Source organism: Aricia agestis, chromosome 3 (genome assembly GCF_905147365.1).
Source record: "Aricia agestis chromosome 3, ilAriAges1.1, whole genome shotgun sequence".
Lineage (NCBI taxonomy): Eukaryota > Metazoa > Arthropoda > Insecta > Lepidoptera > Lycaenidae > Aricia > Aricia agestis.
The window spans coordinates 7,575,433-7,600,785 of record NC_056408.1 but is presented as its reverse complement, the minus strand read 5'-3'; the positions used below and the strand labels follow the sequence as shown (position 1 = coordinate 7,600,785).

Sequence of the window (25,353 nt, the reverse complement as noted above, 5' to 3'; positions counted from 1 at the left end):
TTTTAATGTTGGGCAATGAAAAACAGGGTCGACATATAATTATAATATTATTGTTGCGTGTGGACTCCGCGCCCATGATTTTGGACAAAGGTTTTACTTCTGACACGTGTGATTCGCCTCACTTGAGATTTCGGAAGAAATTAATAACACTTTACAAACACTCATTCATGTAAATAAATATTATGCGTCTGAGAACAAGGACACTAAATAACTTCTTTATGATTGAGGCAGAAAATGAATACGCTCTATAAAATTGTAAAATTTTAAATGAACACGTTGAATTAAATCGCGTTAAAGTGAACGATTGTTAATCGATAGTTCACACATCACCGCGTAATGAAGTCGGAATCGAGATATCGCGGTCTCGTAATGTTCCGTACGCAGACCAACATTTTAAATTAACAAGATTTTTAATATCGTATTAAAATTAACTTTTTTTAAGGCACGACAAGGCGAAACAACACTCCCACATACCCCGGCGGATGTCGCCAATCCGCCGGGGATGCGTGAAGCATTTCCCCACAAATACACTACGATGGAACGCCACACGTCACCGGCTAATCCATACTTCCATAATAATATTATAAATTAGAAAGTATGTCTGTCTGTCTGCCTGTTACCTCCTCACGCCCAAACTGCTCAACCGATTTTGCTGAAATTTGATATGGAGTTATTTTGAGTCCCGAGAAAGGACTTAGGATAATTTTTATCCCCGAAAAATGCATGGTTTCTGCGCGATAAACTTATTTTGTCGCGGGATGCAGGCGTCATCTAGTAAGTAGTCATCAAAAACAATTGTGTGAAATGTCTCAAACTCTTCATACATTTTTCTTTTTCTGATTCCCACACACGAAACCTCGCACATCCCAAACAAAGAAATACCAAAAAGGAATATAATATTTCAAACTCAGTTTTGAATAATTTTACGTGGTTTTCCCCACCATAAGTTTGGATAACAATATGCAAAGTATCGTATTAATTTTCAGGATTTAGGGATCGAGCCGCGTTTAACGAAACCAATTTGAGAGATTATCGAACTATAACATATTATTTAAACTCGAGGGATTACTTCAACAATTAAAATTGAAGTGTAATATTACTACCTTATATCCATACTAATGGTTAAATGCGAAAGCTTGTCTGTCTGTCCGTTAGCTTTATAATACTCTTTACGCTTGAACCGATTTTGGTGGAATTTGGTGTGAAGATGTGAGTTCCGGTCTATTTTGGCTCAACGGAGTTGCGGACAAAGTCTACTTTTTGTGTTTTAAACTAAGTTTTTTTAAACTTCAATTTTTTGCTATTTTACCCTTAATTTTTCAAAATCTAATTTTAGATTTTTCATTCGCCATCCGTATCTATCAATAAATAAAAGACAATTTCAGGAAAACTTGGCACGGAAATATCATTTTATCTCATAAAATTATATCCCCAAAGGAATCTTTCGTTTGAGAGAATTCTTCTTACTTAATACAAGTAGTATCTTCTTTATTTATGAAAATAATTTGATCGTCGTGGGAAAATTAATATTAGTAGATATAATTGCGTCAACAAGACCACAATATTATTATTTGGGTGTTTGTGATTATTTTTAATAAGTTTAATATTAAGTTGCGTAAAAATATACAACTGTAGTAAATTTTTGGTCAGTTTTTTTGGCAATTTTAGCATTAAGTTTGCGACTATATTTGTAACAATTCAACTTATCTAATCTCATCTTTGCGTCTTCCAGCTACTTTTACGTTACGAATAGATGAGGTTTTTTTTCCGTTTTTTTTATGAAATAAGGGGGCAAACGAGCAAACGGGTCACCTGATGGAAAGCAACTTCCGTCGCCCATAGACATTCGCAACATCAGAAGAGCTGCAGGTGCGTTGCCGGCCTTTTAAGACGGAATAGGGGAGGGTAAGGAAGGGAACAGGGAAGGGTAGGGAAGGGAATAAGGTAGGGGATTGGGCCTCCGGTTAACTAACTCACTCGGTAAAACACAGCGACAGGGCTGTGTTCACGCCGGTTTTCTGTGAGCCTGCGGTATTTCTCTGGTCGAGCCGGCCCATTTGTGCCGTGGTAGAGCCAATTTGTGATACTAATATTAATATAAATGCGGAAGTATGTCTGTGTTACTGGAGTACCGTTTAAGTCGAATTTAATATGAATTTACTTTGATTTCCGAGGTAGGACAGGATAGTTTAATGACGAAAAATACTTTGGCCACGCGACTATTGGATTTACAATATAAAACAGAACGTTTAATTTGTAGCAAACTAATACATCAATATTGACTAGACAGCGAAATTCGATGCTGGTATCAAAATAATGATGGGCATTGAAAGGCCAGCCATGCGTGAAGTACATGCATAAGCATATAAGTACCGGACACGCTACATTCGCCCGACAGGACGTGTCAGCCCGATTTATTGTTAGCACTTAGCAGTACGTCATGAGACTAAGTAGGCTAATAGAAGAACACATAAAAACGAGTGTACATTAGATTCCACCTTTCTGTCACGTATCAGCCACGCTCAGTGACATATTTCAATGGTGACTTTGACAGAAAGGGTATGGACTTGCATTATATTATTATTTAATTCCATTTTCTAAATCTCGATTATAATAACATACATTCACGCGGACGAAGTTGCGGGCAACAGTTTTCCTTCCTGACGCTATAACTCCAGAACGCACGAACCGATTTCCACGGTTTTGCATTCGTTGGAAAGGTCTTGGGCTCCGTGAGGTCTATAGAAAAAAATCAGAAAAAACTTCAAGAGAAAAGCAGGAAAACAGGGAAAATCATTTTATGGTAAAACAACGTGTGCCGGGTCACCTAGTATTATTTAAAACACTCTCAAAGTAACTGCTAAAATGCGTTTAATTTTTTTCGGAGTGCGTTATCACTTATGACGGTCAATTAAAAGTAAATAATATTTTAAGCGATACTTATATACCTCAAAACTTAAAATTGAATTCTACGTAAAATTTAACACCAATAAAATGTAAGATTTATAAATTAACTAGCTGTTCCGGTGAACTTCGTGTCACTTTGAAACCTGGACTACGAATATTTTAAGACTAAAATTAGTCCAATCCGTTCAGCCGTTTTCGAGTTTTAGCGTTACTAACACAATTGAAAATCCATTTTTATATATAAAAGTGTTGTTTTTAGACTTTTTCAGGAAATATAATTTTTTTTTAGAATTTTTCTCTGCGTAAGAACCATCCTCTTCAAGGAATATTTAAAAAAAAGAATTAGTGAAATCGGTCCAACCATAGACTTAATATAATATACTAGCATTATAGGTTTATGGGTCCAACCGTTCTCGAGTTTTGCGCTTAGCAACACATTCAGCGACTCATTTTTATATTATAAATATAAATAAATTGTAACAAATATTTCGATCGTAATTAATATGATAAAAAGTTAATAAATGTCATGTTCATGAAAATAACAATTTAATTATGTATGTACTATGTAGTACTATTTGATTATCATAATATTAATACGCGAACGAAAAACTTTGTAACCCTTTTTACGAAAAATGGGGAAACGTAGGTGCATGAAGTTTTACACAGTTATTGTTTATATGGTGAAGGAGTGCATCGAACTAATATTATTTTGAAATTATGCTTTTATCATATATTTTTTTAACAAATAAAACATTACACACACTACAACACACACACATGAGAAATGACAGATTTTTGAGTGACAAGCCTATACATACGAATTATACTTTTTTTATTTATGGTTGAAGTCTGTTGACAACAAGTAGACAAATTGAAAATGGATTATAGTTTTTTTAATTGAATCTAAGATACTATTAGACAATGCTAAGTCCCAGAGACAAGAGTTGAAAAAAAAAGATAAAGTCAATATTTTTTACAAAATATAGGTAGTAGTCCTAATGTCGTTGATATTAAGGTCGAATTTCGACCATTGGGCGATCTCTAGTAATATATTATTATCAATAATAATTATTGGTTTAAACATTACAAATGAATACCTAAGCGTACTTATTACTTCTAATCTTAAAACTCTTAAGATAATACATATGATTTAATTTCAGCTTATCTTTTATACAGTGTGTAACAAAAATAAGTGATAATACTTTAGGGTGTGTACGTGTTCCTTGTAGAGAGTTCATTTTGAAAGTAGCAGCTCTGAAAGACGATTTTTTTTTTACTTTTGTATGGACAAGGGCCCGAGCGTCACGAGTTTTCCCATACAAAAGTGAAAAAGTTTTTTGGTCTTTCAGCGCTGCTACTTTCACAGTGAACTCTCTACAAGGAACGCGTACACACCCTAAAGTATTATCACTTATTTTTGTTACACCCTGTATAAATTTTACGTTTTTATCTCCACTTTCATTTGTGAACTCTGTTCGCTTATCTAGTCTAAGCACGTCACGCGCTAAGCGCTATCATTGATCGAACAACAACAATAATTAGCACGATCGCGTGGCAGGTTTATTAATTGTTCATAATTATAACTCTTTTTCTTATTTTTTTTTATAAATTTTTTTTTTTTTTTTTAACTTACATTTTGTTAATCTTGATAACTGAGATAAAGTTAGCAATTTGCAATACTATATTTTATGGTTGTTACAGAATTACAGAATTCCAAATAGGTACACTGTATTTTTTTTGGAATAAAAAGTAACATGTGTTAATCTGGTGCCTTAATTAACACCATATTATATATTTAGATACGTTCAATAGTAGAATAAACAAGTAAACAAACAGATACACTCACAAATTTTTAATTTTATAATATTCAAATGATTATCATTGTTCACATTAACATTCAACAAACAAAAAAGGCTTTACGCTGTGCAAACAGGGGCTTTATTTGTATTTTACGGGGACCATAATTTGACAAATTAGAACACAGAACACAATATCAAGAGTCCCTTTTTTAATCAAAGGAAAGAGGCTATCGAGTCCGCGATTCCCCGGGGATCAACTCAATTAGACACGGGACAAATTTACACGATCCAATCTAATGCAACTAAGCACGAAAGAGATTGCGACAGTGTTTTCTAATATTGTTTTTATTTCGGCACCGGTGACGTTTGGATTTTCTATTTTGGCTACGTTATTGACTTTTCAATATAAAATTATAATATTGCCTTGCCTATTTTTCGCAGTATATAATTTTCGTAGAAGCGCCTCTACGAATTTTAAAATGGGCATTTATTGTCTTTTCCTAATATGTTTAATACGGGTAGTAATAACGTGAAAGTTGGTTTGTCTGTTTGTCACTTTATTTTGGTTACACCACTCAATCTGAATTTAAAAAATACTTTGAAAAACGTGGCAAATTTTACAAAAGAAGTTGACGGGATCTATTTATTTATAATTTTATTTCAATAACTAGTTGACGCTCACAACTCCGTTGCGCCAAAATTCGACTATCGTGCGGGAACCGTACATTTTTCTGGGATAAAAGTATCCTATGTCCTTTTCCGGTACTCCAAGTATCACCATACCAAATTTCAGCAAAATCGGTTCAGCGATTTGGGCGTGAAGAGGCAAAAAAACAGACAGACACACTTTCGTATTTATAATATTAATATGGATTTATCTTGTGGCTAAAAATCCAAATTTAATTATTATTGATTTTAATGAAGTATTTAAAATTATGTACCTATCTCACTGTACGTTGTCTACATAGGGAAGTTTAAATATAAACAACGCTTTGTATTAATTTCAATGGTCAATATCATAATTTGAACCCTCATCAATTTTGAACATTGGAACTGATAGAAGCCAGAAGGCGTTTAATTTAATGCCCAATAGAAATATTTGGGTCAATTCTACAAAATTATGTTATTTGGTTTGTGGCTTTTGTTACTGTGAAAAGTAGAAAAATAAGGTTATGTACCGAAGTGATTTTTATTATTTTCTAATTTACTCGATTTTTTTTCACTTGAAGTCAACGTGCTAACATTTTTTAAAGTCCTTTTCATAATCTAAAATTATTTATCACTCCAAAGTTTTAAAACATTCTGCACTTAAAATCACTTAATGCACTGTCTTTAATTTTCCAATCCTTTCTAGGGTCAGTAATAATTGCAGAGCTTAAAAAGAACCAGCCAGTGCGAAGTGACATTTAAATCATAATTTATAAACCTAGATCCACACAAAGCTGGAGCAGTTAAATAAAATATACGCGCCCCAAATCAGTTGAAAATAAGTTGATGTTTATAGAGGGGTGCCCTTAGGGAGCGTGCGCACTTAACTATTGTAGGGCAGGGAGGAGAGCTACAAACAACCCTCCAGTATGTATCAGTTGTAGACTGAAGGTTGCTTTAAAAAGATCGATTTGAGAGCCACTATACGTTATAGGGTAGGTTATGTGTTAACTGCAAAAGTCTATATTTCTCAAAGACACTAAAGTGGCGCCACCAGTCGCCGCTACCAATGAAAAGTATAAACGGACAGCAGCTCGCTTAGCATGGCCCTGGTTGTTTGGTTGATCTTCGTAGAGAAGAAATAACTATAGTTTCTTGGATAAAAGTTCCTGCTTCAAAGTAAAAAGGTCGTAGATTCAACAAAAAAAGAAATTATTTTTAATGTAAATTTTTCGAGCATATATTTTTACGACGTGGAATTATCAATTTTCACACGCTAAGCAATGGGAAATAAAAACGGTTCACAAAATGCACGTAAAAATTAAATAGTATTGACGATGAATCTACGACCTTATTTACTTTGGAGCAGGATATTTTGTCTAAGAAACTATAGTTATTTCTTCTCTACGAATACCGAAATCTTAAAGGCTATAGCCAGCTAGCTCAGCTGGTGAGTAGAGTTACTACTCTATAGAAATTGACTATACATTTTGTAGGTAGCTGGTAGCGGTGACTGGTTGCGCCGACATGGTGGTCCCGCAACCTCTAGTGAAACAACAAAATATATCTTTATTTCATTTCTCAGACACTGAGTGTGTACAGCCCTGCCCTAACTGTGCCCTTACTTACGCCAAATTCATTTTAGCGCGAGATAAGGGAATGGCAATTCCGTTATCGTCGCACTAGATCACAAAGCTTGCCGTTTTTAACCGAATATGAACAAAACGGGACCCGGAGGCTAACTGACCCGAGATATTTATCAAGGTCCAACAAACGCTTTTAATACCTAAACCTTTTTGTACACATTTCCAAATATGAACATATTTTTTAAGCTTATTTTACTTAATATATCCATGCATACTTTAATATTAAAAATGTGAAAGTGTCTGTATATCTGTTACCTCGTCACGAACAAACTGCTGAACCGATTATGCTGCGTATGGATATGAGTATCTTGAATCACGAGAGAGGACATAGGATACTTTTTATCCCGGAAAAATATACGGTTCCCGCGCGATAAACGAATTTTAGCGTAACAAAGTTGCGTCTAATCATCTAGTTATTCTAGTATTATTAGAATAAAATGTGTTCGTTGCTAACTACGTTGCTAGGTATTTTGACGCGGCTGAAACAATTTTGATGACAATTTGTGTTATCGGGTACCTTTCCTTTTTAGGGTTCCGTAGCGAAATGGCAAAAAACGGAACCCTTATAGATTCGTCATGTCTGTCTGTCCGTCCGTATGTCACAGCCACTTTTCTCCGAAACTATAAGAGCTATAATATTGAAACTTGGTAAGTAGATGTAATCTGTAAACCGCATTAAGATTTTGATATAAAAATGGAAAAATTATTAAAAATTTTAGGGGTCCCCATAGGTACAACTGAAACAACAAAAATTTTTTCCATATAACCTATGCGTGTAAGGTATTTATGGATAGGTCTTCAAAAATCATATTGAGGTTTCTCATCTTATTTTTTTCTAACCTGAATAGTTTGCGAGAGAGACTCTTCCAAAGTGGTAAAATGTAAAAAAATATGATGTACTTACATTAGTCATTACCATAAAAACTACCTACCAACGAAAATTGGTTTGAACGAGATCTAGCCAGTACTTTTTTTATACGTCATAAACGGTAAATCTTAATTTAACTTTCATTAAATCAACTGAAATATGAAAATAAATCAAAAACCTTTTAATTTCATAGAAATAAACCTTATTGCTGTTGCCTTGCCTCCATGGGCGAGTCCAACTCGCACCTGGCCGGTTTTTTTACTTTTACCCTTATACTATATTAAAGATATATTTTAAAATTATAATATTTTTGGATTTTAATTGATTTTTTTCCTTTTTATACGTAGAGATTAAAAAATAAAAACATCTTAATACAATACACAAGATTAGAAGAGTAAAAAATTTAATATTATGTTTCGTTGTTTCAAATAAAGCGAATTCAAAATTAGATATCTCTTCTTTATATTTTAAGCTTATACAAATCCTTATCTTATCAAGTGAGATAAATTATTGTTCTTGTTCATCTATACATCTATACATATAAATAAAATTGGAGTGTCTGTTTGTAATATTAAAATAACCGTTTTTTACAACATGCATATGAATATTTAGACGGTACTTACACCAAACTATACATATAAATAAAATTGGAGTGTCTGTTTGTAATATTAAAATAACCGTTTTTTACTACATGCATATGAATATTTAGACGGTACTTACACCAAAATACCAATTTTTAGAATTTTTGTCTGTCTGAATGCCTGTCTGTTTGTTCCGGCTAATCTCCGAAATAGCTGGACCGATTTTGACGGTACTTTTATTGGCAGATAGCTGATATAATAAGGAGTAACTTAGGCTACTTTTTAACCGACTTCCAAAAAGGAGGAGGACATATTTTTACTTTTTTATTCTTTACCTATGTATTTTACATTTTGTTGACGCGGACGATCTCGCGGGTAACAGCTAGTTAATAATAAATTTGAACACTAAAACGAAATACGGCCAATGAAAACAATCAAAATGAACATTAAGAAGAGTCTTCCCACGTAAAGTGTTGTTAACGGTGAATCATAATGTTGTAATCATTTTGATTAATAACAGAACATCTGCCTACTCAAACGTTGTTTCTTGTGTTTTGTCAAGTTTTCATATCGGTTTTTATAAGTTTTCCACTACGAATAATAAATAGTTTTTATTATTCGTAGGTTTTCCATTAGTTATATTATCTTTCTATTTTCAGTAGACGCTTAGGTTTAAACGTTTCCTTTTTTATCGCTATCAAATATCCCGTGTCGGAGGCTATCCAAGTATCTACTTTGGGTCGCTGAGCCATCAAAGCAAGGTAATAAATTTCAAAAGTAGAAAAAAAATCAGTTTTACGAATCAACTAGCTACGAATATAGGCCCGAAGTATATAAACACAGTTGTGTCTTAAAGCCTTCTTAGTTCGAGGCTTAATCTTCTTATATATAAAATTCTCGTGTCACAATGTTAGTCACCGTACTCCTCCGAAACGGCTTTACTGATTTTTACCAAATTTTATATGCATATTCAGTAGGTCTGAGAATCGGCTACTGGGTACCTACTTTTTATATTGATAAGTGCATTTGTTGAATAAATAATAGTAAATTATTACAACTCGAGACTGACGGCGACCATTGTTTGTGCGACGGTATAGCGATGGACGTTGCCATGGTGACATACTTACTTAGTCACTTCAATAAATTAATACGGGCGAAATACTTTATCAGCTAGTTTAGTATAGAAAGACAGTAACACATAATAATTATGTTATTTTTATCTATAGGTGCAACAGCTTCGTTAGCATCATAGTATTACTATATACCTATAGCATAAACTATGACATAGATTTAAGCTGGCCGCCGCTAGCAATAATGAAACGCAAACAAACTAACATGTCCACGGGCGATTGTGTTTTGTTTATTTTTGATTTTGTCACATAATCACAATTCCAGTTTACACAAGTAATCCCAGCTATCGGCAAGTGATTAATGATATTTCAGTTTCATGTACGAGAATATGATGGCAAATGTTAAAATTATTTGCTAAATATAATATTATTGTAAACTACTTTGTGAAATCTCTAGAGTAGGTACTTCATATCGTAGGATCACCTGATGGAAAGCAACTACCGTCGCCCATAGACACTCGCAGCATCAGAAGTGCTGCAGGTGCGTTGCCGGTTTTTTAAGATATTAAAAGGCTGGCAACGCACGATATTTGTATGTTACAATGTATTGCTGAGTGCTTATCCGTTCCTGTTTTCAGATGACGGTTTACTAGGAACCACATAGTGCCAGGCACTGTGGTGTACGTCACGGTGATACGCCTGAGTGGTGTCCTTTTTGGCAGTAGACATGACAATACACTACTTGTACCGTTCCTCATGATATTATTGTGCTATTATTTTTGTAATTATTTTTCCTTTTTTTTTCTTTATGTATTGTAATGTGTATTGTCTTATGGTAGTGTAATGTGATGTCTTATGTTAAATAAACGTTATTATTATTATATTAATTTTCTGGGTTTGGAGATACTTTGAGTTCCGGGAAAGGACAAAGGATAATTTTTATCCCGGAAAAATGTACAGTTACCGCATGATTAACGAATTTTATCGCAATGGACTTGCGGGCGTCATTTAGTTTTACATAATATTATTGTGTTCAAAGAGTTTTATAGCAATTACGATTTATTCGCATTCAAAACGATAACGCCATAACGGTGTCTAACAGAATACCAAATGAAGTCATTCGTTACAGAACAAAAGCTTTTGATACAAAGCGAAAATTAGCAGGGTGAAATTGTAGTGGCTCTACTTTTACCGCGGCGGGTGCTTCCGCACAAATGGGCTCGAAGATACTAATATTATATTTGCGAAAGCGTGTCTGTCTGTCTGTCCGTCTGATACTTCTTCACGCCCAAACCGCTGAACCGATTATGCTGAAATTTGGCATGGATATGTCGCAGTCGACTGGTTAAAAACGCTATTCAATCAAACAGCTAGCCCTTTGACTCAAAAACGCCATTCCATCACACGGCTATACGTCGTTTAGCCGACTTATTGACTGGAACGTTCAACACTACAGCTAGATGACGCCTAGCCAACTGGTTAAATGGTAAATTAACTAAGGTGACCATTCGTTTAGTGCTATTATTACACAAGCGTAATGATAACAAGCAGATTAATTGTATTTAACTCATTTTGAACACAATTGCAATAAATACCTTGGTGATGCATCATGCATTTCCTAATCCCGTAATTTCTCCTCGAATATTAGTTTAAATTTTGATTCACTCGTATGTGCCCCCATAATTTCTGTCTCTTTAATAATACTTGTAACGTAATATATCTACGAAAAATATCTTATTATAACCACAAAACACCGACGCCATATTGTAAACGAAACGCACCTAGCGCCGCGGTGGTGAGCGCTGAACTAATTCAATTAAACGGCGGCTTTTGAACCAGCTGTAGTGTTGAACGTTTAGAGAGACTTAAATATTCAATTAAAAAGCTAAACGTGTGATTGAATGGGGTTGTTCAGTAAAAGGGCTAGCTGTTTGATTGAACGGCTATTTAAACCAGTTGGCTACGACAAATATACCTTGAGTCCCGGGAAAGGGCATAGGGATACTTTAATTCATACCGAAAAAATATATGGTTTCCACGCGATTAATGAATTTTGGCGCAAAGTAATTACGGTCGTCTTGTAATTAGCTTAGGTATAGTATATTATGTATTATTTTAATACATAAACGAACTTTTTATTCCGGAACGGAGTTGCAGGCATCATATTTATAAAAAAAAACAATATTTTCTAGAAATCTTTATTTGCTTTGAATAGGATCCAAATCTGCTGGATTGATTTCTGACGAAAGGTACAGGTATAGGTATGAGAAATTTATTTTAATAAAGGGAACATATTTAACATTATAATAAATAATATAACGAATACAGCATGAGCATTATGTACATAATGGCTTTTTTATTAAATGCAATACATAATAGACGAGCTTTTGCCCGCAGCTTCGCTCGCGTTAAGAAGTATTATTATATACAAACTTTCATCCCCTATTTGAATCCCTTGGGGTTGGAATTTATCAAAATCCTTTGTTAGCGGATGCCTACGCCATAACATCTACCTGCATGCCAAATTTTAGCCCGATCCACCTAGTGGTTTGGGCTGTGCGTTGATAGATCACCATGTCAATCAGTCAACCCGTTTTTGCGACGTCGAAATCGCGTATTTTTAATATTGAGTAAGTTTTAAGGCCCTGACCGCACTGCGAATTTTAACCGCACGGATTTTTTACGCAATACTGTAACAAATTGAATCTTTTAAGAGGTTCCGCACTGCCAATGAAAAAAAAATATAAGAATAAATTCGTGGAAATAAATATCGCGCAGTGAACATTTCCAGTGTGGACGAGGCCTAAGATCCCTACTTTCACAGAATTACTTGATAAAAAATATAACGCTTAAAATAATTCATTTGCTACATCAGGCTGTTTTGCTAAGGCTAAAACTTTGTAGGTCAGTGAAATTAGAAATAACACTACCTAGTTTATACCTCTTCCTCCTAAAACACCAAAGGCTCTTAAAGGGTAGAGTACCACACAAATCTAAATAGGTAGTAATTATCCATCTAGATTTTATAGTTATGAAACACTTAGACTTTTCAGAACTTGCAATAAAATTGTTTTAATTGAGACAAGCAAAAAATATATTCATGAGACAAATCAGTGCCTCGTCATGCAATAAAAAATATATAAATAAAACGGAAATATAAATAATTCTATAACATGCATTAAACACTTACGAAATCTTTTGGTTTTTATGAATTGATAATACTCCATATTGTGTCTATTACTTTTTTCCTACCTTTTTTCATAAAGAATAATGATCTCATTCATAATAAATATTACTGATACAAGAAAGTTCTATCCATACATATATTATAAATGCAAAATTGTGTCTGTCTATTACCTCTTCACGGCCGAACCGCTAGACTAATTTCTCTGAAATTTAGTATGGAGATACGTTGAGTCCCAGAAAAGCAATAGAGTACTTTCCGTCCCGAAAAATGTACGATTCCCACGCGATAAACAAATTTTGGCGCAACGAGTTATCTAGTTAGTTATATATCTTATATCTTTAAACGAGCATTCCATTTATATATAATTGGAATCTCGGAATCGGCTCCAACGATTTTCATGAAATTTAATATATTATAGGGGTTTCGGGGGCGATAAATCGATCTAACTAGGAATCATTTTTAGAAAATGTAATTTTATTCGTGTTTTATCGAATACCAAGCTAAGCTCGGTCAAATAGCCAGTCTATTATTTTATTACATAAACGAACTAATTCAACAGTATTAAAGTACTCAAAGATTAATTTTAGATGAAGAAACCTAATCATGGGTGAAATGTGAGCCAACAGTCTGCTCTAGCTAACTGGTCCGCTATTCAAATTGCTGAAGGCTAATTTAGAAAACGACTCCGCGAATATTCACAATCCTGGCTAAAAGCTGCGCTATGAATTTTAAACTGAAACTACATTGGGTACGAGCGCTGTGTAAACTCCCTGTTTCTGCTATAAACATAGAAAAATGAACCCCCCGGGAAGCACCGTCGTAATTTTCATGCTCATTTACATGTATAATTGTCCGTCAATTTTTACTAAATATGTGTAAACAATCCCACTTTAGGAATGCTCAGCTCTCACAATACAGAAAAACAATTATGTTGTTTACCAAATAGTCTCAAGGAACGTTTGAGTAAAAATGGCTGTGATCAGACCTTAATTTTTTTGAAAATGATTAATGTTTATAAATTAGTTTAGATGTTTTAATATTTGTTATAATTTAAGTTCGATTGTATTCTATTGTTAATTATTGTGGTCGTTAATGACCTTTGGTGTTAAAAAACGACCTTAAATAAATAAATAAAAAAAACACTTTACTAATAGAATAATCGAACTCATAGAACGAAATAAGCAGGCGTTACAGTTATACAATAGTTTGATTGCAAAGATTGTAACGTACTAGACAATGAATGTAACTAAGCTGTCTGTATACAAATTATGAACATACTATTTACGGATGTACCACCAGAGAGGTTGATTCCTAGGCAGATGGGGGACCTACGTAGTTTTGTCGCGTTACGTCAAACCCAACCGACAGATCACAATCAACATTGAATTGACAAGATCCGATCAAATGACATTGGTCTGTCAACTGCCAAGGAATCAATTTCCTCGATAATACATTTTGAAATACATCTACTTCTATTCTCTTCTCTAATGATTATGAATTTGTTAAGTAGTCTCTAGAAGTTTCTGAAGTTTCAAACACTTATCAATGTTGTAGTAACAGATAAATCGGTGACCCTGTTATCAGAACAGAACGCACTATTTCTGTGTTTTTGCAATTTTGGTTTAAAAAATAAGTTGTTTCTTTTGAATCAATCATTTAAAGGTCACTAAAAAGGTAAGTTTCCCTGAATTACTCAAGTAATTCTAATCAAGCCTCATTTTCATTAATTATATATCCAGCTCCACATTTACGTCGTGTTTTAAGAAACAACACACGAAATAAATGAATGAAAACAGATAAGAAAACCACCGCTCAAGGACATGAACACAAAGGTTAGTTTGTTTCAGAACACAAAAGATGACCCTCAGTCAACACAAATATGTACAAATTAAATGAAGCCCGTATTTTTCGGGCGTTCGACGTATTTTGGCGGACTTTTGAATGTCGCTTGATATTAGGTGAGTAAGAATTATAAATAAAGATTTTTAATCAAAGGTTAAATTACGAAATGTTAAACAATAAGCATTAAAAACATTAACTGAGTGTAAATCGTAATGATTTTCGGGTGTATAAATATAAATATATAATTATGTATAAAATATGTATTCTGACGACCTCTGTGGCTCAGTTGGTGGGCTGTTAGTAGCTAAAGCCGGGGGTCGCGGGTTCGAATCCCGCCGACAGAACAAAAAGTTTTAATAGTTCCTGGGTCATGGATGTGTATTAAATATACATATGTATTATATAATAAAAATCTTAAATATATGTATGGTATAAAAGTATTAAATATATTTCCGTTGTCTGGTACCCGTAACACAAGTCCTTGTACTTAGCACGGGGCCAGACTGACGTGGTGTGAAGCGTCCATATATATTATTATTATTATTAACAATATGTAGGTATGCTTAATGTTTATTCCATCGCCCGTAACACCTAAACTATTGAACATATTATTTTCATAGACTATTAGTAGATTTTATAATAGCCCTACTCGTTTATGCTGTAGTGGTAATTAATTTCAGACAAACAAATAATATTAAATGGAATGTACAATACTGCAATGTTACTACTCTTAGGTAAGCATGCCAAATCACATCTGTATCAATCTTGATTCTACTGTTCTGGGGTGCAGGTGTGCTGTAGGGGATTCCCACTAAATACAACATGTCGCATATAAATACAGCCATTAATAAATATAACGGGGAAATAACGTAAGGGGAAATATTAGCCTGATAAATTAATTCCATTAGTACACCAAATATTAAGAAATATTGATGTGTTTACGCTACTTTTTTGTGTTCGTTGACATATTTCTGTGCATATAATATTTTAATTGGAAGTAAATATATTAAAGCAGTCAGTATTATGTTATGTATTTTTTTTATTTTAGGGGCAATAATATATCCAAAGATATCGCAAGCAACATCTAGGAATGTATATTTATTAAATTGGTGCTAACTCTTATTCAACATTTTAAATTTATTTTCGAATTAAAAAACAAATCACAGAAGTGAATCAATGAAGTAGTCCGAAGACCGAGATACAGAGGTGACATTTTGCTAATGAGAAATCGAGCCCAAATTTGAATTACACATTTTTTTTATATATAATGTCCATATTTAATGTTTTTGCAAAATAACGCATGCTTAATATTGACAAGAATGTGAGACAATTGTCTCTCTTGTGATAAAATAAAGAGTCTGGTAGGGCTGTTTATTTTGGTGTTTGTGGGTTAATTTGTCAAACAATTTCCTAATTCTAGCCACGAATCACAACATTATATAATCAAGTGTATTGAATGACGAGTCTCTACGTCGCGTCGGTACTTATCCAGACACACTCAGCCACGTTTATCTATTAAGTGTATCGAATGACGATTCTCTACGTCGTTAATATATTCTTTGTCCGCGGGGAATGGATTCACTAAATCGCCTGGTATTTGCCCAGCAATAGGATAATCACTTGTCTAAGCGCCCCGGCTTAGCCCGGATTTAAATACTATTAGCTTAGATTCAAATGATTCTACGTCGATGTTATTCTTTCTCCTTTTATGGGATACTTTAGCGACATAAACTCGGCGCTCTTGTGTACTTTATATTGAAAAGGAGTGTGTAGTTTTGTTATAAGTGGCGCAAAGTATTTTGAAGTCTTTTAAAAACAACTTTGTAAACCGCATCAATATAACTTACCTAATAATTAATATTGTCAGCAAAGCAGAAAATAACATAATACTACGATAAATATTCTGACTGTTTATAATAAAATATTATAAACATTAAGAAAGTTGCCAGCTTTGTAAAACGACACGACGATATTTCTATCACTTCCAACAGTTTTATAATGTCAATCTTTTTTTTATATCTATGGACGCTTCACACCACCTCAGTCTGGCCTCGTGCTAAGTACCTGAAGGACTTGGGTTACGGGTACCAGACAACGGAAATATATTTAATACATTTATACTATACATATTATATTTAAGATTTTTATTATATTATACACATATTTAATACACATCTATGACCCAGGAACTTTGAAAAACTTTTTGTTCCGTCGGCGGGATACCAATCTACCAATAGCCCAGCAACTGAGCCACAGAGATCGTCATATTTTAATTAAGGACTTTGTTTTTAGAAGTACAGTAATATAATACTAACTCCAGTTTAACAAGTAGGTCAAAAGTCACAAACAGTATGAGATATCAAATGCTTGAGATTTAATTATAACAGTTGTATCCAGTGGAACAGAAAAGTCGGAGTCGGGACCGGAACCAGTCTCAAACAAAACTTCCAAACTACAAAGACACGAATTGGACTGAACATTATAGCTTATGTTCCTCCCAACTTTGCATGTTGGGAATAAATAGATTTATATTTAATAAAAAATGTTTTATTTCTGAGTAAATTTGAATCAAATTTTTTCAGAATGTCTACCTGATGCCTACCACCGGTTCGGGAACTACCCCGGCGAGAAGAACCGGCGTAAGAAACTCGCACGGGTTCCACTTTTTACCAAAAAAGTGAGAGAATAATTATTCTTTTAAAATAAAGTATACAATTTTGTAACTTAATATTATATACAATGTCAACATACATAATTGTAAGTCATAATATAATAATGTAGAAGTAGCCTTGCAAGAAGCCATCCTACTCCCAAGATGTGCCATCTTCTATGAAATCATTGACCTTATAATAAGCTTTGGCACACAAACGCTCTTTGACTACTTTTTAAATTTATTAATGGAAAGATTTTTAACGTTTTCTGGGATTTTATTGTAAAGGCGTATACATTGACCTTTAAAAGATTTGCTGACTTTACTAAGTCTGATCACTGGCATGTCCAGCTTGTGCTTATTTCTAGTATTTCTACAGTGAATGTCACTTTTAACTTTAAATTTATTTATATTTTTTCTAACATATATTACATTATCCAAAATGTATTGAGAAGCAACAGTTAGAATACCAATTTCTTTAAAATAGAACGTATGGCTCGCTTCTGCAGCATAAATATTGTATTAATGTCGGCAGCGTTTCCCCATAAAAGGATTCCATATGACATCTTACTATGAAAATAACTAAAATATACTAATCGTGCCGTGTCTTCGTCAGAAATTTCTCTAATTTTTCTGACTGCATATGCTGCAGAACTGAGCCTATCTGCTAGATTAGCAATGTGAGGACCCCACTGTAATTTACTATCAAGTGTAACACCTAGGAATACAGTGTTATCTACCAAATTCATCTTCTCATCATTTAATAGCACATTGGTTTGGACTTGCCTAACATTGGGCAAAGTAAACTTTATACATTTAGTTTTACTAGAATTTAAAAGTAAGTTATTAACATTAAACCAATGTACTATTTTTGAGAGAGCACTGTTTACCTCGTCGTAGTTCGACTGTTGTCGCTTCACTTTAAAAATAAGTGAAGTGTCATCAGCAAAAAGCACTATCTCATTATTATTATCCTTTACTAGATAAGGTAAGTCATTTATATAGATGAGAAAAAGAAATGGGCCTAAGATAGATCCCTGTGGGACACCTAATTCTATTTTGGTTCCATTGGACCTTTTACTATTTACCTCAACCCTTTGAGTCCTATTTTTAAGGTAAGAAGTCAAAAGGCTGAGAGCAGAGTCCTTTATGCCGTAGTGGCGCAGTTTCCTGATCAATGTAGCATGCTCAACACAATCGGAGGCTTTGGAGAGATCGCAAAACACACCTAAGGCATCCTGCGACTCCTCCCAAGCTTCAAAAATACTACAAAGAAGTCCTATACCAGCATCCGTTGTGGATCGACCCTTAGTAAATCCGTATTAGTTATCGTGCAGCAAATTATTTGAATTAAAATGCACTAGTAATTGTTTTAAAATATTTTTTTCAAATATTTTACTAAAGGTCGGTAGAATCAATATAGGCCTGAAATTAGTGGGATCCGATTTAGTCCCGGCTTTAAATGAAGGAACAATCTTGCTATGCTTCATCAAGTCAGGAAAAACACCATTTTTTATGCAGTCATTAAAAATCATTGCTAGATGAGGAGCTACGATATCAATTATTGATTTAATAATAGCAACTTGGCTATACGTCGTTTATAAAAATTAGATAAGAAGAACTTATCTCTTTTCATTGTGGATACCTTAAAATCTAAATTATTGATATCTATAACCTGACATTCCTTATGTGAGTCATTCAAAATTATACAATTATTATTTACAGCAGTATACATAAGGCTGTTCAGCTGATATCTAGCAAAATTTTCTTTATTATCACTCTTTGGCAACATTTGTATATAAGGAAAAGTAAACTTTTTTAAGATTTTCAATACTAAATAACTGGTCCAAAAATTCAGTCATCTGTTTCCTATTTACCTTTCCTTTCCTCCCAACTAAAATTATTAATGTAGTATTCGGACAATAATTCATAGTTAAGGCCCTTTTTAAAATTTCACTGTATGTAGCTCCGGGCATACAAAAATTAGAGATAGATTGTCCAATACACATTCTATTCAAATATACAGCCAAATCTTTACCTAACTCGTCACTGAACAAAGTAATGTGTGTTGGGCATTCAGCAAGCACCTTCTGACTGGAACATATATCTGCTACTTTATTTAAGACAGAGAGATCTGTTTTATTTGAGAAGCCGTTGACCCTCAATAGAGAGTAAACCCGCTCCTCATTGTAATGAGTCACTTCGAGCAGATCATTCATAGCTGATATATGCCCCTGCATTTCTTGCTGTGACAATTCATATTTCTTTTTCAAATTATCCAAGGAGTCTAGGAGTATTGAAATTTCGTCCTGAAGGTTGCATACATCAGCCTCATAGCTACATTTAATTTGCTCTAAGTCAATTTTACAATTTAGCAAATTATTCAATTTTTGGTTTTCTTTAGCAAGTTTTGATAAGTTATTTATACATTTTTTATTTTTCAGTGACAGTTTACAGTATTGTTTGATGCACTTTCTGATTTTAATGTATTTCTTTAATTTTTTCTTACTATTCATTTTACACAGTGGTAATGTATCGTCACCGGTCAAATCAATAGTAGAAATGTCAACGTTACATGATTTTCTGTTAGAATCAAACTTACTTTTGTTACAAATGAGTTCATCAAATAAAGTTTGTGTTTGGGTGGCACTTTGAACATGTATTTGTTCTTCAAGCTTTAAAATATAGTCCTCAGCATTATTCAGTTTGATTTTTAAGTTAGCCGAGTTCTTGAGAGTGTTTTCAAACTCCTCCCTGCATTGGTCGAAGCCGTCGACGATGCTCTGTAGTTCCATGTTTTGTTTCTGAATGTCATCAAAGTCTAAGCTTAACTTGTTAAGTTCTAATTTTAACTCTTTATTCTTTTGTAATACAGATAGCATTTCTTTTTCATTATCATCTCTCTCCCTTAACAGCATTTGGCACTGGTCTGGTACTGGCACTGGTATTATAATATATTACTAGCGACCCGCACCGGCGTCGCACGGGTATAAAATATATAGCCACTGAAAAAATTATTAAAATCGATAATGTTATAGTGACGAACTTAACGATTGATCGGATGATGTTATTAAAAATAATTAAAAAAAATAAAATAAAAATTGTTCTTCTTATAAGCTATTATAATTAATTATGTGGAAGTGTAGTATTTAAAACAATATAAAATTGTAAAGAAAATGTTATTACGTTTATTTTAGAATAAATAACATAAAAAATTCCTAACTGTACTAATACCCCAAAAGTAAAAAAATGATTAACATGGGTTAAAAATATTGTTACTATTAGCAGTTAAAGCAATCAAAGTATAGAATAACTTGATTATGGATTAAAATAATATTAGTATTTAGCGGTCAAAACAAAGTTCACAGTATAACGTAATATTATCGTATAAAAATAGTATTACCTAATAACCAAAGCAGACATAGTCCAAAGAATTATATAATAGTGGCTATAAAAATGGTATTGCTAAACGTTCAGTTTTTTTTTTAATGAAATGAAACAAGCAAACAAGCAAACGGGTCACCTGATGGAAAGCAACTTCCGTCGCCCATGGACACTCGCGGCATCAGAAGAGCTGCAGGTGCGTTGCCGGCCTTTTAAGAGGGAATATGGTAATAGGCTCCCCTAGGAGGGTAGGGATGGGAAGGGAAGGGAATAGTAGTTAATGGAATCAGGCGTTACTTTGCGGAAATCCATAGTTTAAATTTAGTTTGTTATTATTTTTAGCAATATTCCGCGAAAACGAACGAACGAAGGGAATAGGGTAGGGGATTGGGCCTCCGGTAAACTCACTCACTCGGCGAAACACAGCGCAAGCGCTGTTTCACGCCGGTTTTCTGTGAGAACGTGGTATTTCTCCGGTCGAGCCAGCCCATTCGTGCCGAAGCACGGCTCTCCCACGTATAAATAATGTGTATAAAAAACGTGTAAATAGTAATAAGCTTTACATATTAATAATATTACAGTAAAAAAATAATACTATTACTAAGTCAAAGTTGAAAGTATAACATAGCTTGCGCATGTGCACCATACCGGCGCATTTCGCCAACACAAGTCCGACGGGAAGGAATCTCGTAGTCGGTCTACGCGGTCGTAGGCAGACGTACGTAGTACCGCTACGCCGGCCGCTACGAACTTGCGTGCGCTACGAATAAATGCTTCCAAATAATATGAAATAGAGTGAACTTTTATTTATCGTTCACGCAATGAAGTGAACTTTTAATTTATTTTCGTTGATTTGTGCGATGTGACTATAATGATGTTGTTGGGAAAACTTTTGTTCTATATACACTTTGGACTTGTCTTCCATGTTGCTATTTGTTTCAAGGATACCGGAGGTAAGGAGATTTTGAAGAGTTTACTTTTTATGAAATATTTTAAACTTTTCTCTTTTTATATATACTTTTTAGGGTTCCGTACCTCAAAAGGAAAAAACGGAACCCTTATAGGATCACTTTGTTGTCCGTCTGTCCGTCCGTCCGTCTGTCAAGACCCTTTTTCTCAGGAACGCGTGGAGGTATGAAGCTGAAATTTATATCAATTACTCAGGTCTACTGTCCCTTGAAGCTGTGAAAAAATCAAACTTCTAAGCCAACGCAATCAAAAGATACAGCCGTTTATGCCGCATATTTTCGACACTTGCAAGGGAATCAAAACCTACAGGGTGCTTCCCGTGAACTCAGAATCTTGAAATTTGGTACGAAGCAACGTCTTATAGCATAGATAAAGGAAAAATTACGAAAACCATAAATTTTTAGTTACATCACATAATATATTTTTTTTTAATAATTTTAAACTTACTACCCATTTCCTCATAAACGCGTAGAGGTATTAAATTGAAATTCATACCAAATACTCAGGTCTATAATACCTTTAAGCTGTCGGAACCCTCGGTGCGCGAGTCCGACTCGCACTTGGCCGGTTTTTTTTTTCATTATGTTTACTGCAGTAAATTCGTCAAAAATATATTTTATGCAGTAAATAATTTTTTAAAATAAACTTCAGCGTCTCTTTTTAATTTAAATGCTATCTTATCAGTTTAAGAATTAAACAAGTCTTTGTTTATTTTGTTAAAGCTTTTTTTGCATGTGTTTTAAACTTTCTTCACTATAACTATAATTACATTAAAAACGATTGCCTAAAGTCCTTTTAATAAAATAAACAAATAACAATATTTCAACTCATTTTGTAAACAAAAACAAGTTCATTTTAGCGCTTGCGAAATTATTCCGTGTTTCATACGATACTTTGTATTTTCATTTCACCATTAATTGGCATCATCGTAATCGAAAAATATTCAACAAATATTAGTAGCTTCGGGATTCGTAAAATCTACGAAATGATGAAAAATTATTTAAAAAAATCGACCAAGTGCGAGTCGACTCGCGCACGGAGGGTTCCGTACTGGTATAGAGTGAAAGTAGACAAAAAATTGTGTTTTTGTATGGGAGAGTCCCTTTAAATATTTAGTTTATTTTAATATTATTATTAATTATTAAAGTACAAATATAATTGCAAATTTTGTTAAAAATTTCTAGTCAATAGTTATGTAACAGTAACAGTTATGTTACCATTATTGATTACGAGCAAAAAAGGCCAAAAAATCACGTTTTTTGCATGTACCCTTAAATATTAAGTTTATTTTATTTTTAATATTTTTTGTTATAGCGGCAACAGCTGATATACACAATTTGTGAAAATTTCGGAAGTCTAGCTATAGCGATTCTTGAGATACAGCCTGATGACATATAGATGGACAGACGGACATACATCGAAGTATTATTAATAGGGTACCGTTTTGTCCTTTGGGTACGGAACCCTAAAAAAAGTAATGAAGTTAAATATTTCCAACAAAAACCTTCTCCGTAGATTGTAAGACTTTACGACTCCCACAAAGTGAAGTACATTATAAAAGCTGTAATCGAGAGCCGGAGTGGAGGTATCATGTGTCCGAGGCCAGAATACAAACTTTGAGGATGCACTCACAATGAAATATAGACGGTGGAGGTGAACTTTTGTGGAAATAAATATTTCAAATACTTTGAGCGCTACTATCAAACAACTAGAAGTAATTCAAAATTATATTATATATTATTTGTAGTCTAGTGGTATAGAGCGCGGCTCTTGACTCGGAGGTCGTGGGTTCGATTCCCGCGTTGGAAACATGTTATTTCCAAGTTTGGTTAGGACAATGCAGGCTGATCACCTGATTGTCTGACAAGTAAGATGATCCATGCGTCGGATGGGCATGTAAAAAGTCGGTCCTGCGCCTGATCTCTCGCCAGTCGTGTCGGTCGTCCGTCCCACTGGGTTATGAGAGTAAAGGAATAGAGAGTGCTCTTGTGTACTGCGCACACACTTGGGCACTATAAAAATTACTCCTGCGTAGCTGGCCTGGTTTCAATGAAACCGGCCACCGTCACCGAAACCGGTGTGGGAGCTATTATTATTATTATATATTATTTATTTAGGACTTATAAGTATGTATCTATTACATAATTATATTGTTTAGTTATATTAAAATAATTTTAAAAGCTGGGTAGACTTGAATTTAGTTTGACACAGATAAAGATTAGATTAGTATATTATGTAAAGATATAACTTTCTATTGAATATTTAGTTCCAGTTGATTTTTTCTTACTTATTGAAATTAAATTACTTTTTTCTTATATATTTACAAAAGCTTTGATGACGTTTACGTTTTAACGAGGAACAAATCCATATAATTTTATAGTGTAGGAATAGGTCACAATGGCTTGAAAATTATAAAATTCTATAATTTTTCATTAAAAGAAATTATCACATTATTTGTATATCGTAAATATTTTTAGTATTTTCACTAGTGTAGGGCACTTTTCTTTAAAAACTGGCGCCTATAATGTTGTTGTTTACTCGTCGTGACAATACGTGTTTAAGTTTACACCCTTCGGATTAGTAAAGTGAGAGGAATAGTGTGTCAACTAGTTTAAAGTGTCCTCGAGAACACTTGAATTTGAGAAGACAAATAAATGGCCCCCTATACTCTGAAGAGGCTCTTTGTTTGTCGTCTTGATAAGGAAGGAATCAATGTTTCTAATATTGTGGAACGATATAAAGAAAAAACTATCGCGTCTTCATAAGATCATCTAAAGTACAAACCGGATTGTATGCTGTTAAGGCAAAATAAATCAAGCGTTTACTGAAGTAAGTCCCCTTACTAATAAAAATATTTACCCATATAATAAAGGTGCTTAGGCGATAAAATCTTTTGTCCTTGTCTATTATATTGTAAAAGGCGTTTGATAGACTAAGACAAAACGTTGTGTAGGGTATCAATTTTGTAATTATTTTTATTAATAAGGGGGTTGGAGTAGTAAGTGTGTTTCCATATCTTCTGAATACTAACATATAAAATTCTCATGTCACCGTGTTTGTGCGCGAACTGCTCCAAAACAACTCAACCGATCTTAATAAAATTTTGTTTGTACATTTGTTAGGCCTGACAATAGGTTTTCATCTACTTTTTATATTGATACTACAAATAATTTATATGGCTGACCCAACATGCGTTGTTGCCGGGTCAGCTAATTATATTAAAATATAAATATAAATATACTTTAAATATATTATGATAACGCACTTTCTGCATTATAAATACGGCATTCGACTCGATTAGAGTAATAGCGTGATTTGGTAGCTCTTTAAATGATGAGATTATAACGAATTAACGAAAGATATATTAGATATATAAAAACATAAAAACATTAGTGTTAAATATCACAAAATAAACAACTAGTAATTAATTTATTTTACTAGAATCCTACCGTAGCCGTAACGTAACTATCATAATATTGAAAATCCTTTTTCGCCGTTGGGACAAAATCTAGATTAACTCCCTCTAAAGGGCAAAGTTTCACACCAAATTCACCACCCGCCAATTAACTTTGCATAAATAATAATAAAAACCAGGTCGCCAACAATTTACTTTAAATAATAATGAGTAAAGTGCTTAAATATGGCGGTTATAGCGACCCTGAATCCTTAAAATATAAACTTTTATTAATATATAACTAAAAGTGCGTCAGAAATTTTTCGTTTTAAAGGATTTACTATAGTAATAATAATATCTATGGACGCTTCACACCACGTCAGTCTGGCCCCGTGCTAAGTACCTGAA

The 25,353-nt window shown here is 33.7% G+C and overlaps 1 protein-coding gene across 1 annotated transcript in view; it reads left to right on the top strand.

Annotated features, from left to right (window-relative positions):
• The first annotated feature begins 21,289 nt into the window (after nt 1–21,289).
• LOC121740333 (lachesin-like) overlaps nt 21,290–25,353 on the top strand; it is a 55,932-nt gene continuing 51,868 nt past the window's right edge. Inside the window, exon 1 of the mRNA XM_042133003.1 lies at nt 21,290–21,535. Coding sequence (XP_041988937.1) covers nt 21,454–21,535 — 82 coding nt within the window. The 5' untranslated portion in view covers nt 21,290–21,453. The remainder of the gene's footprint in view (nt 21,536–25,353) is intronic.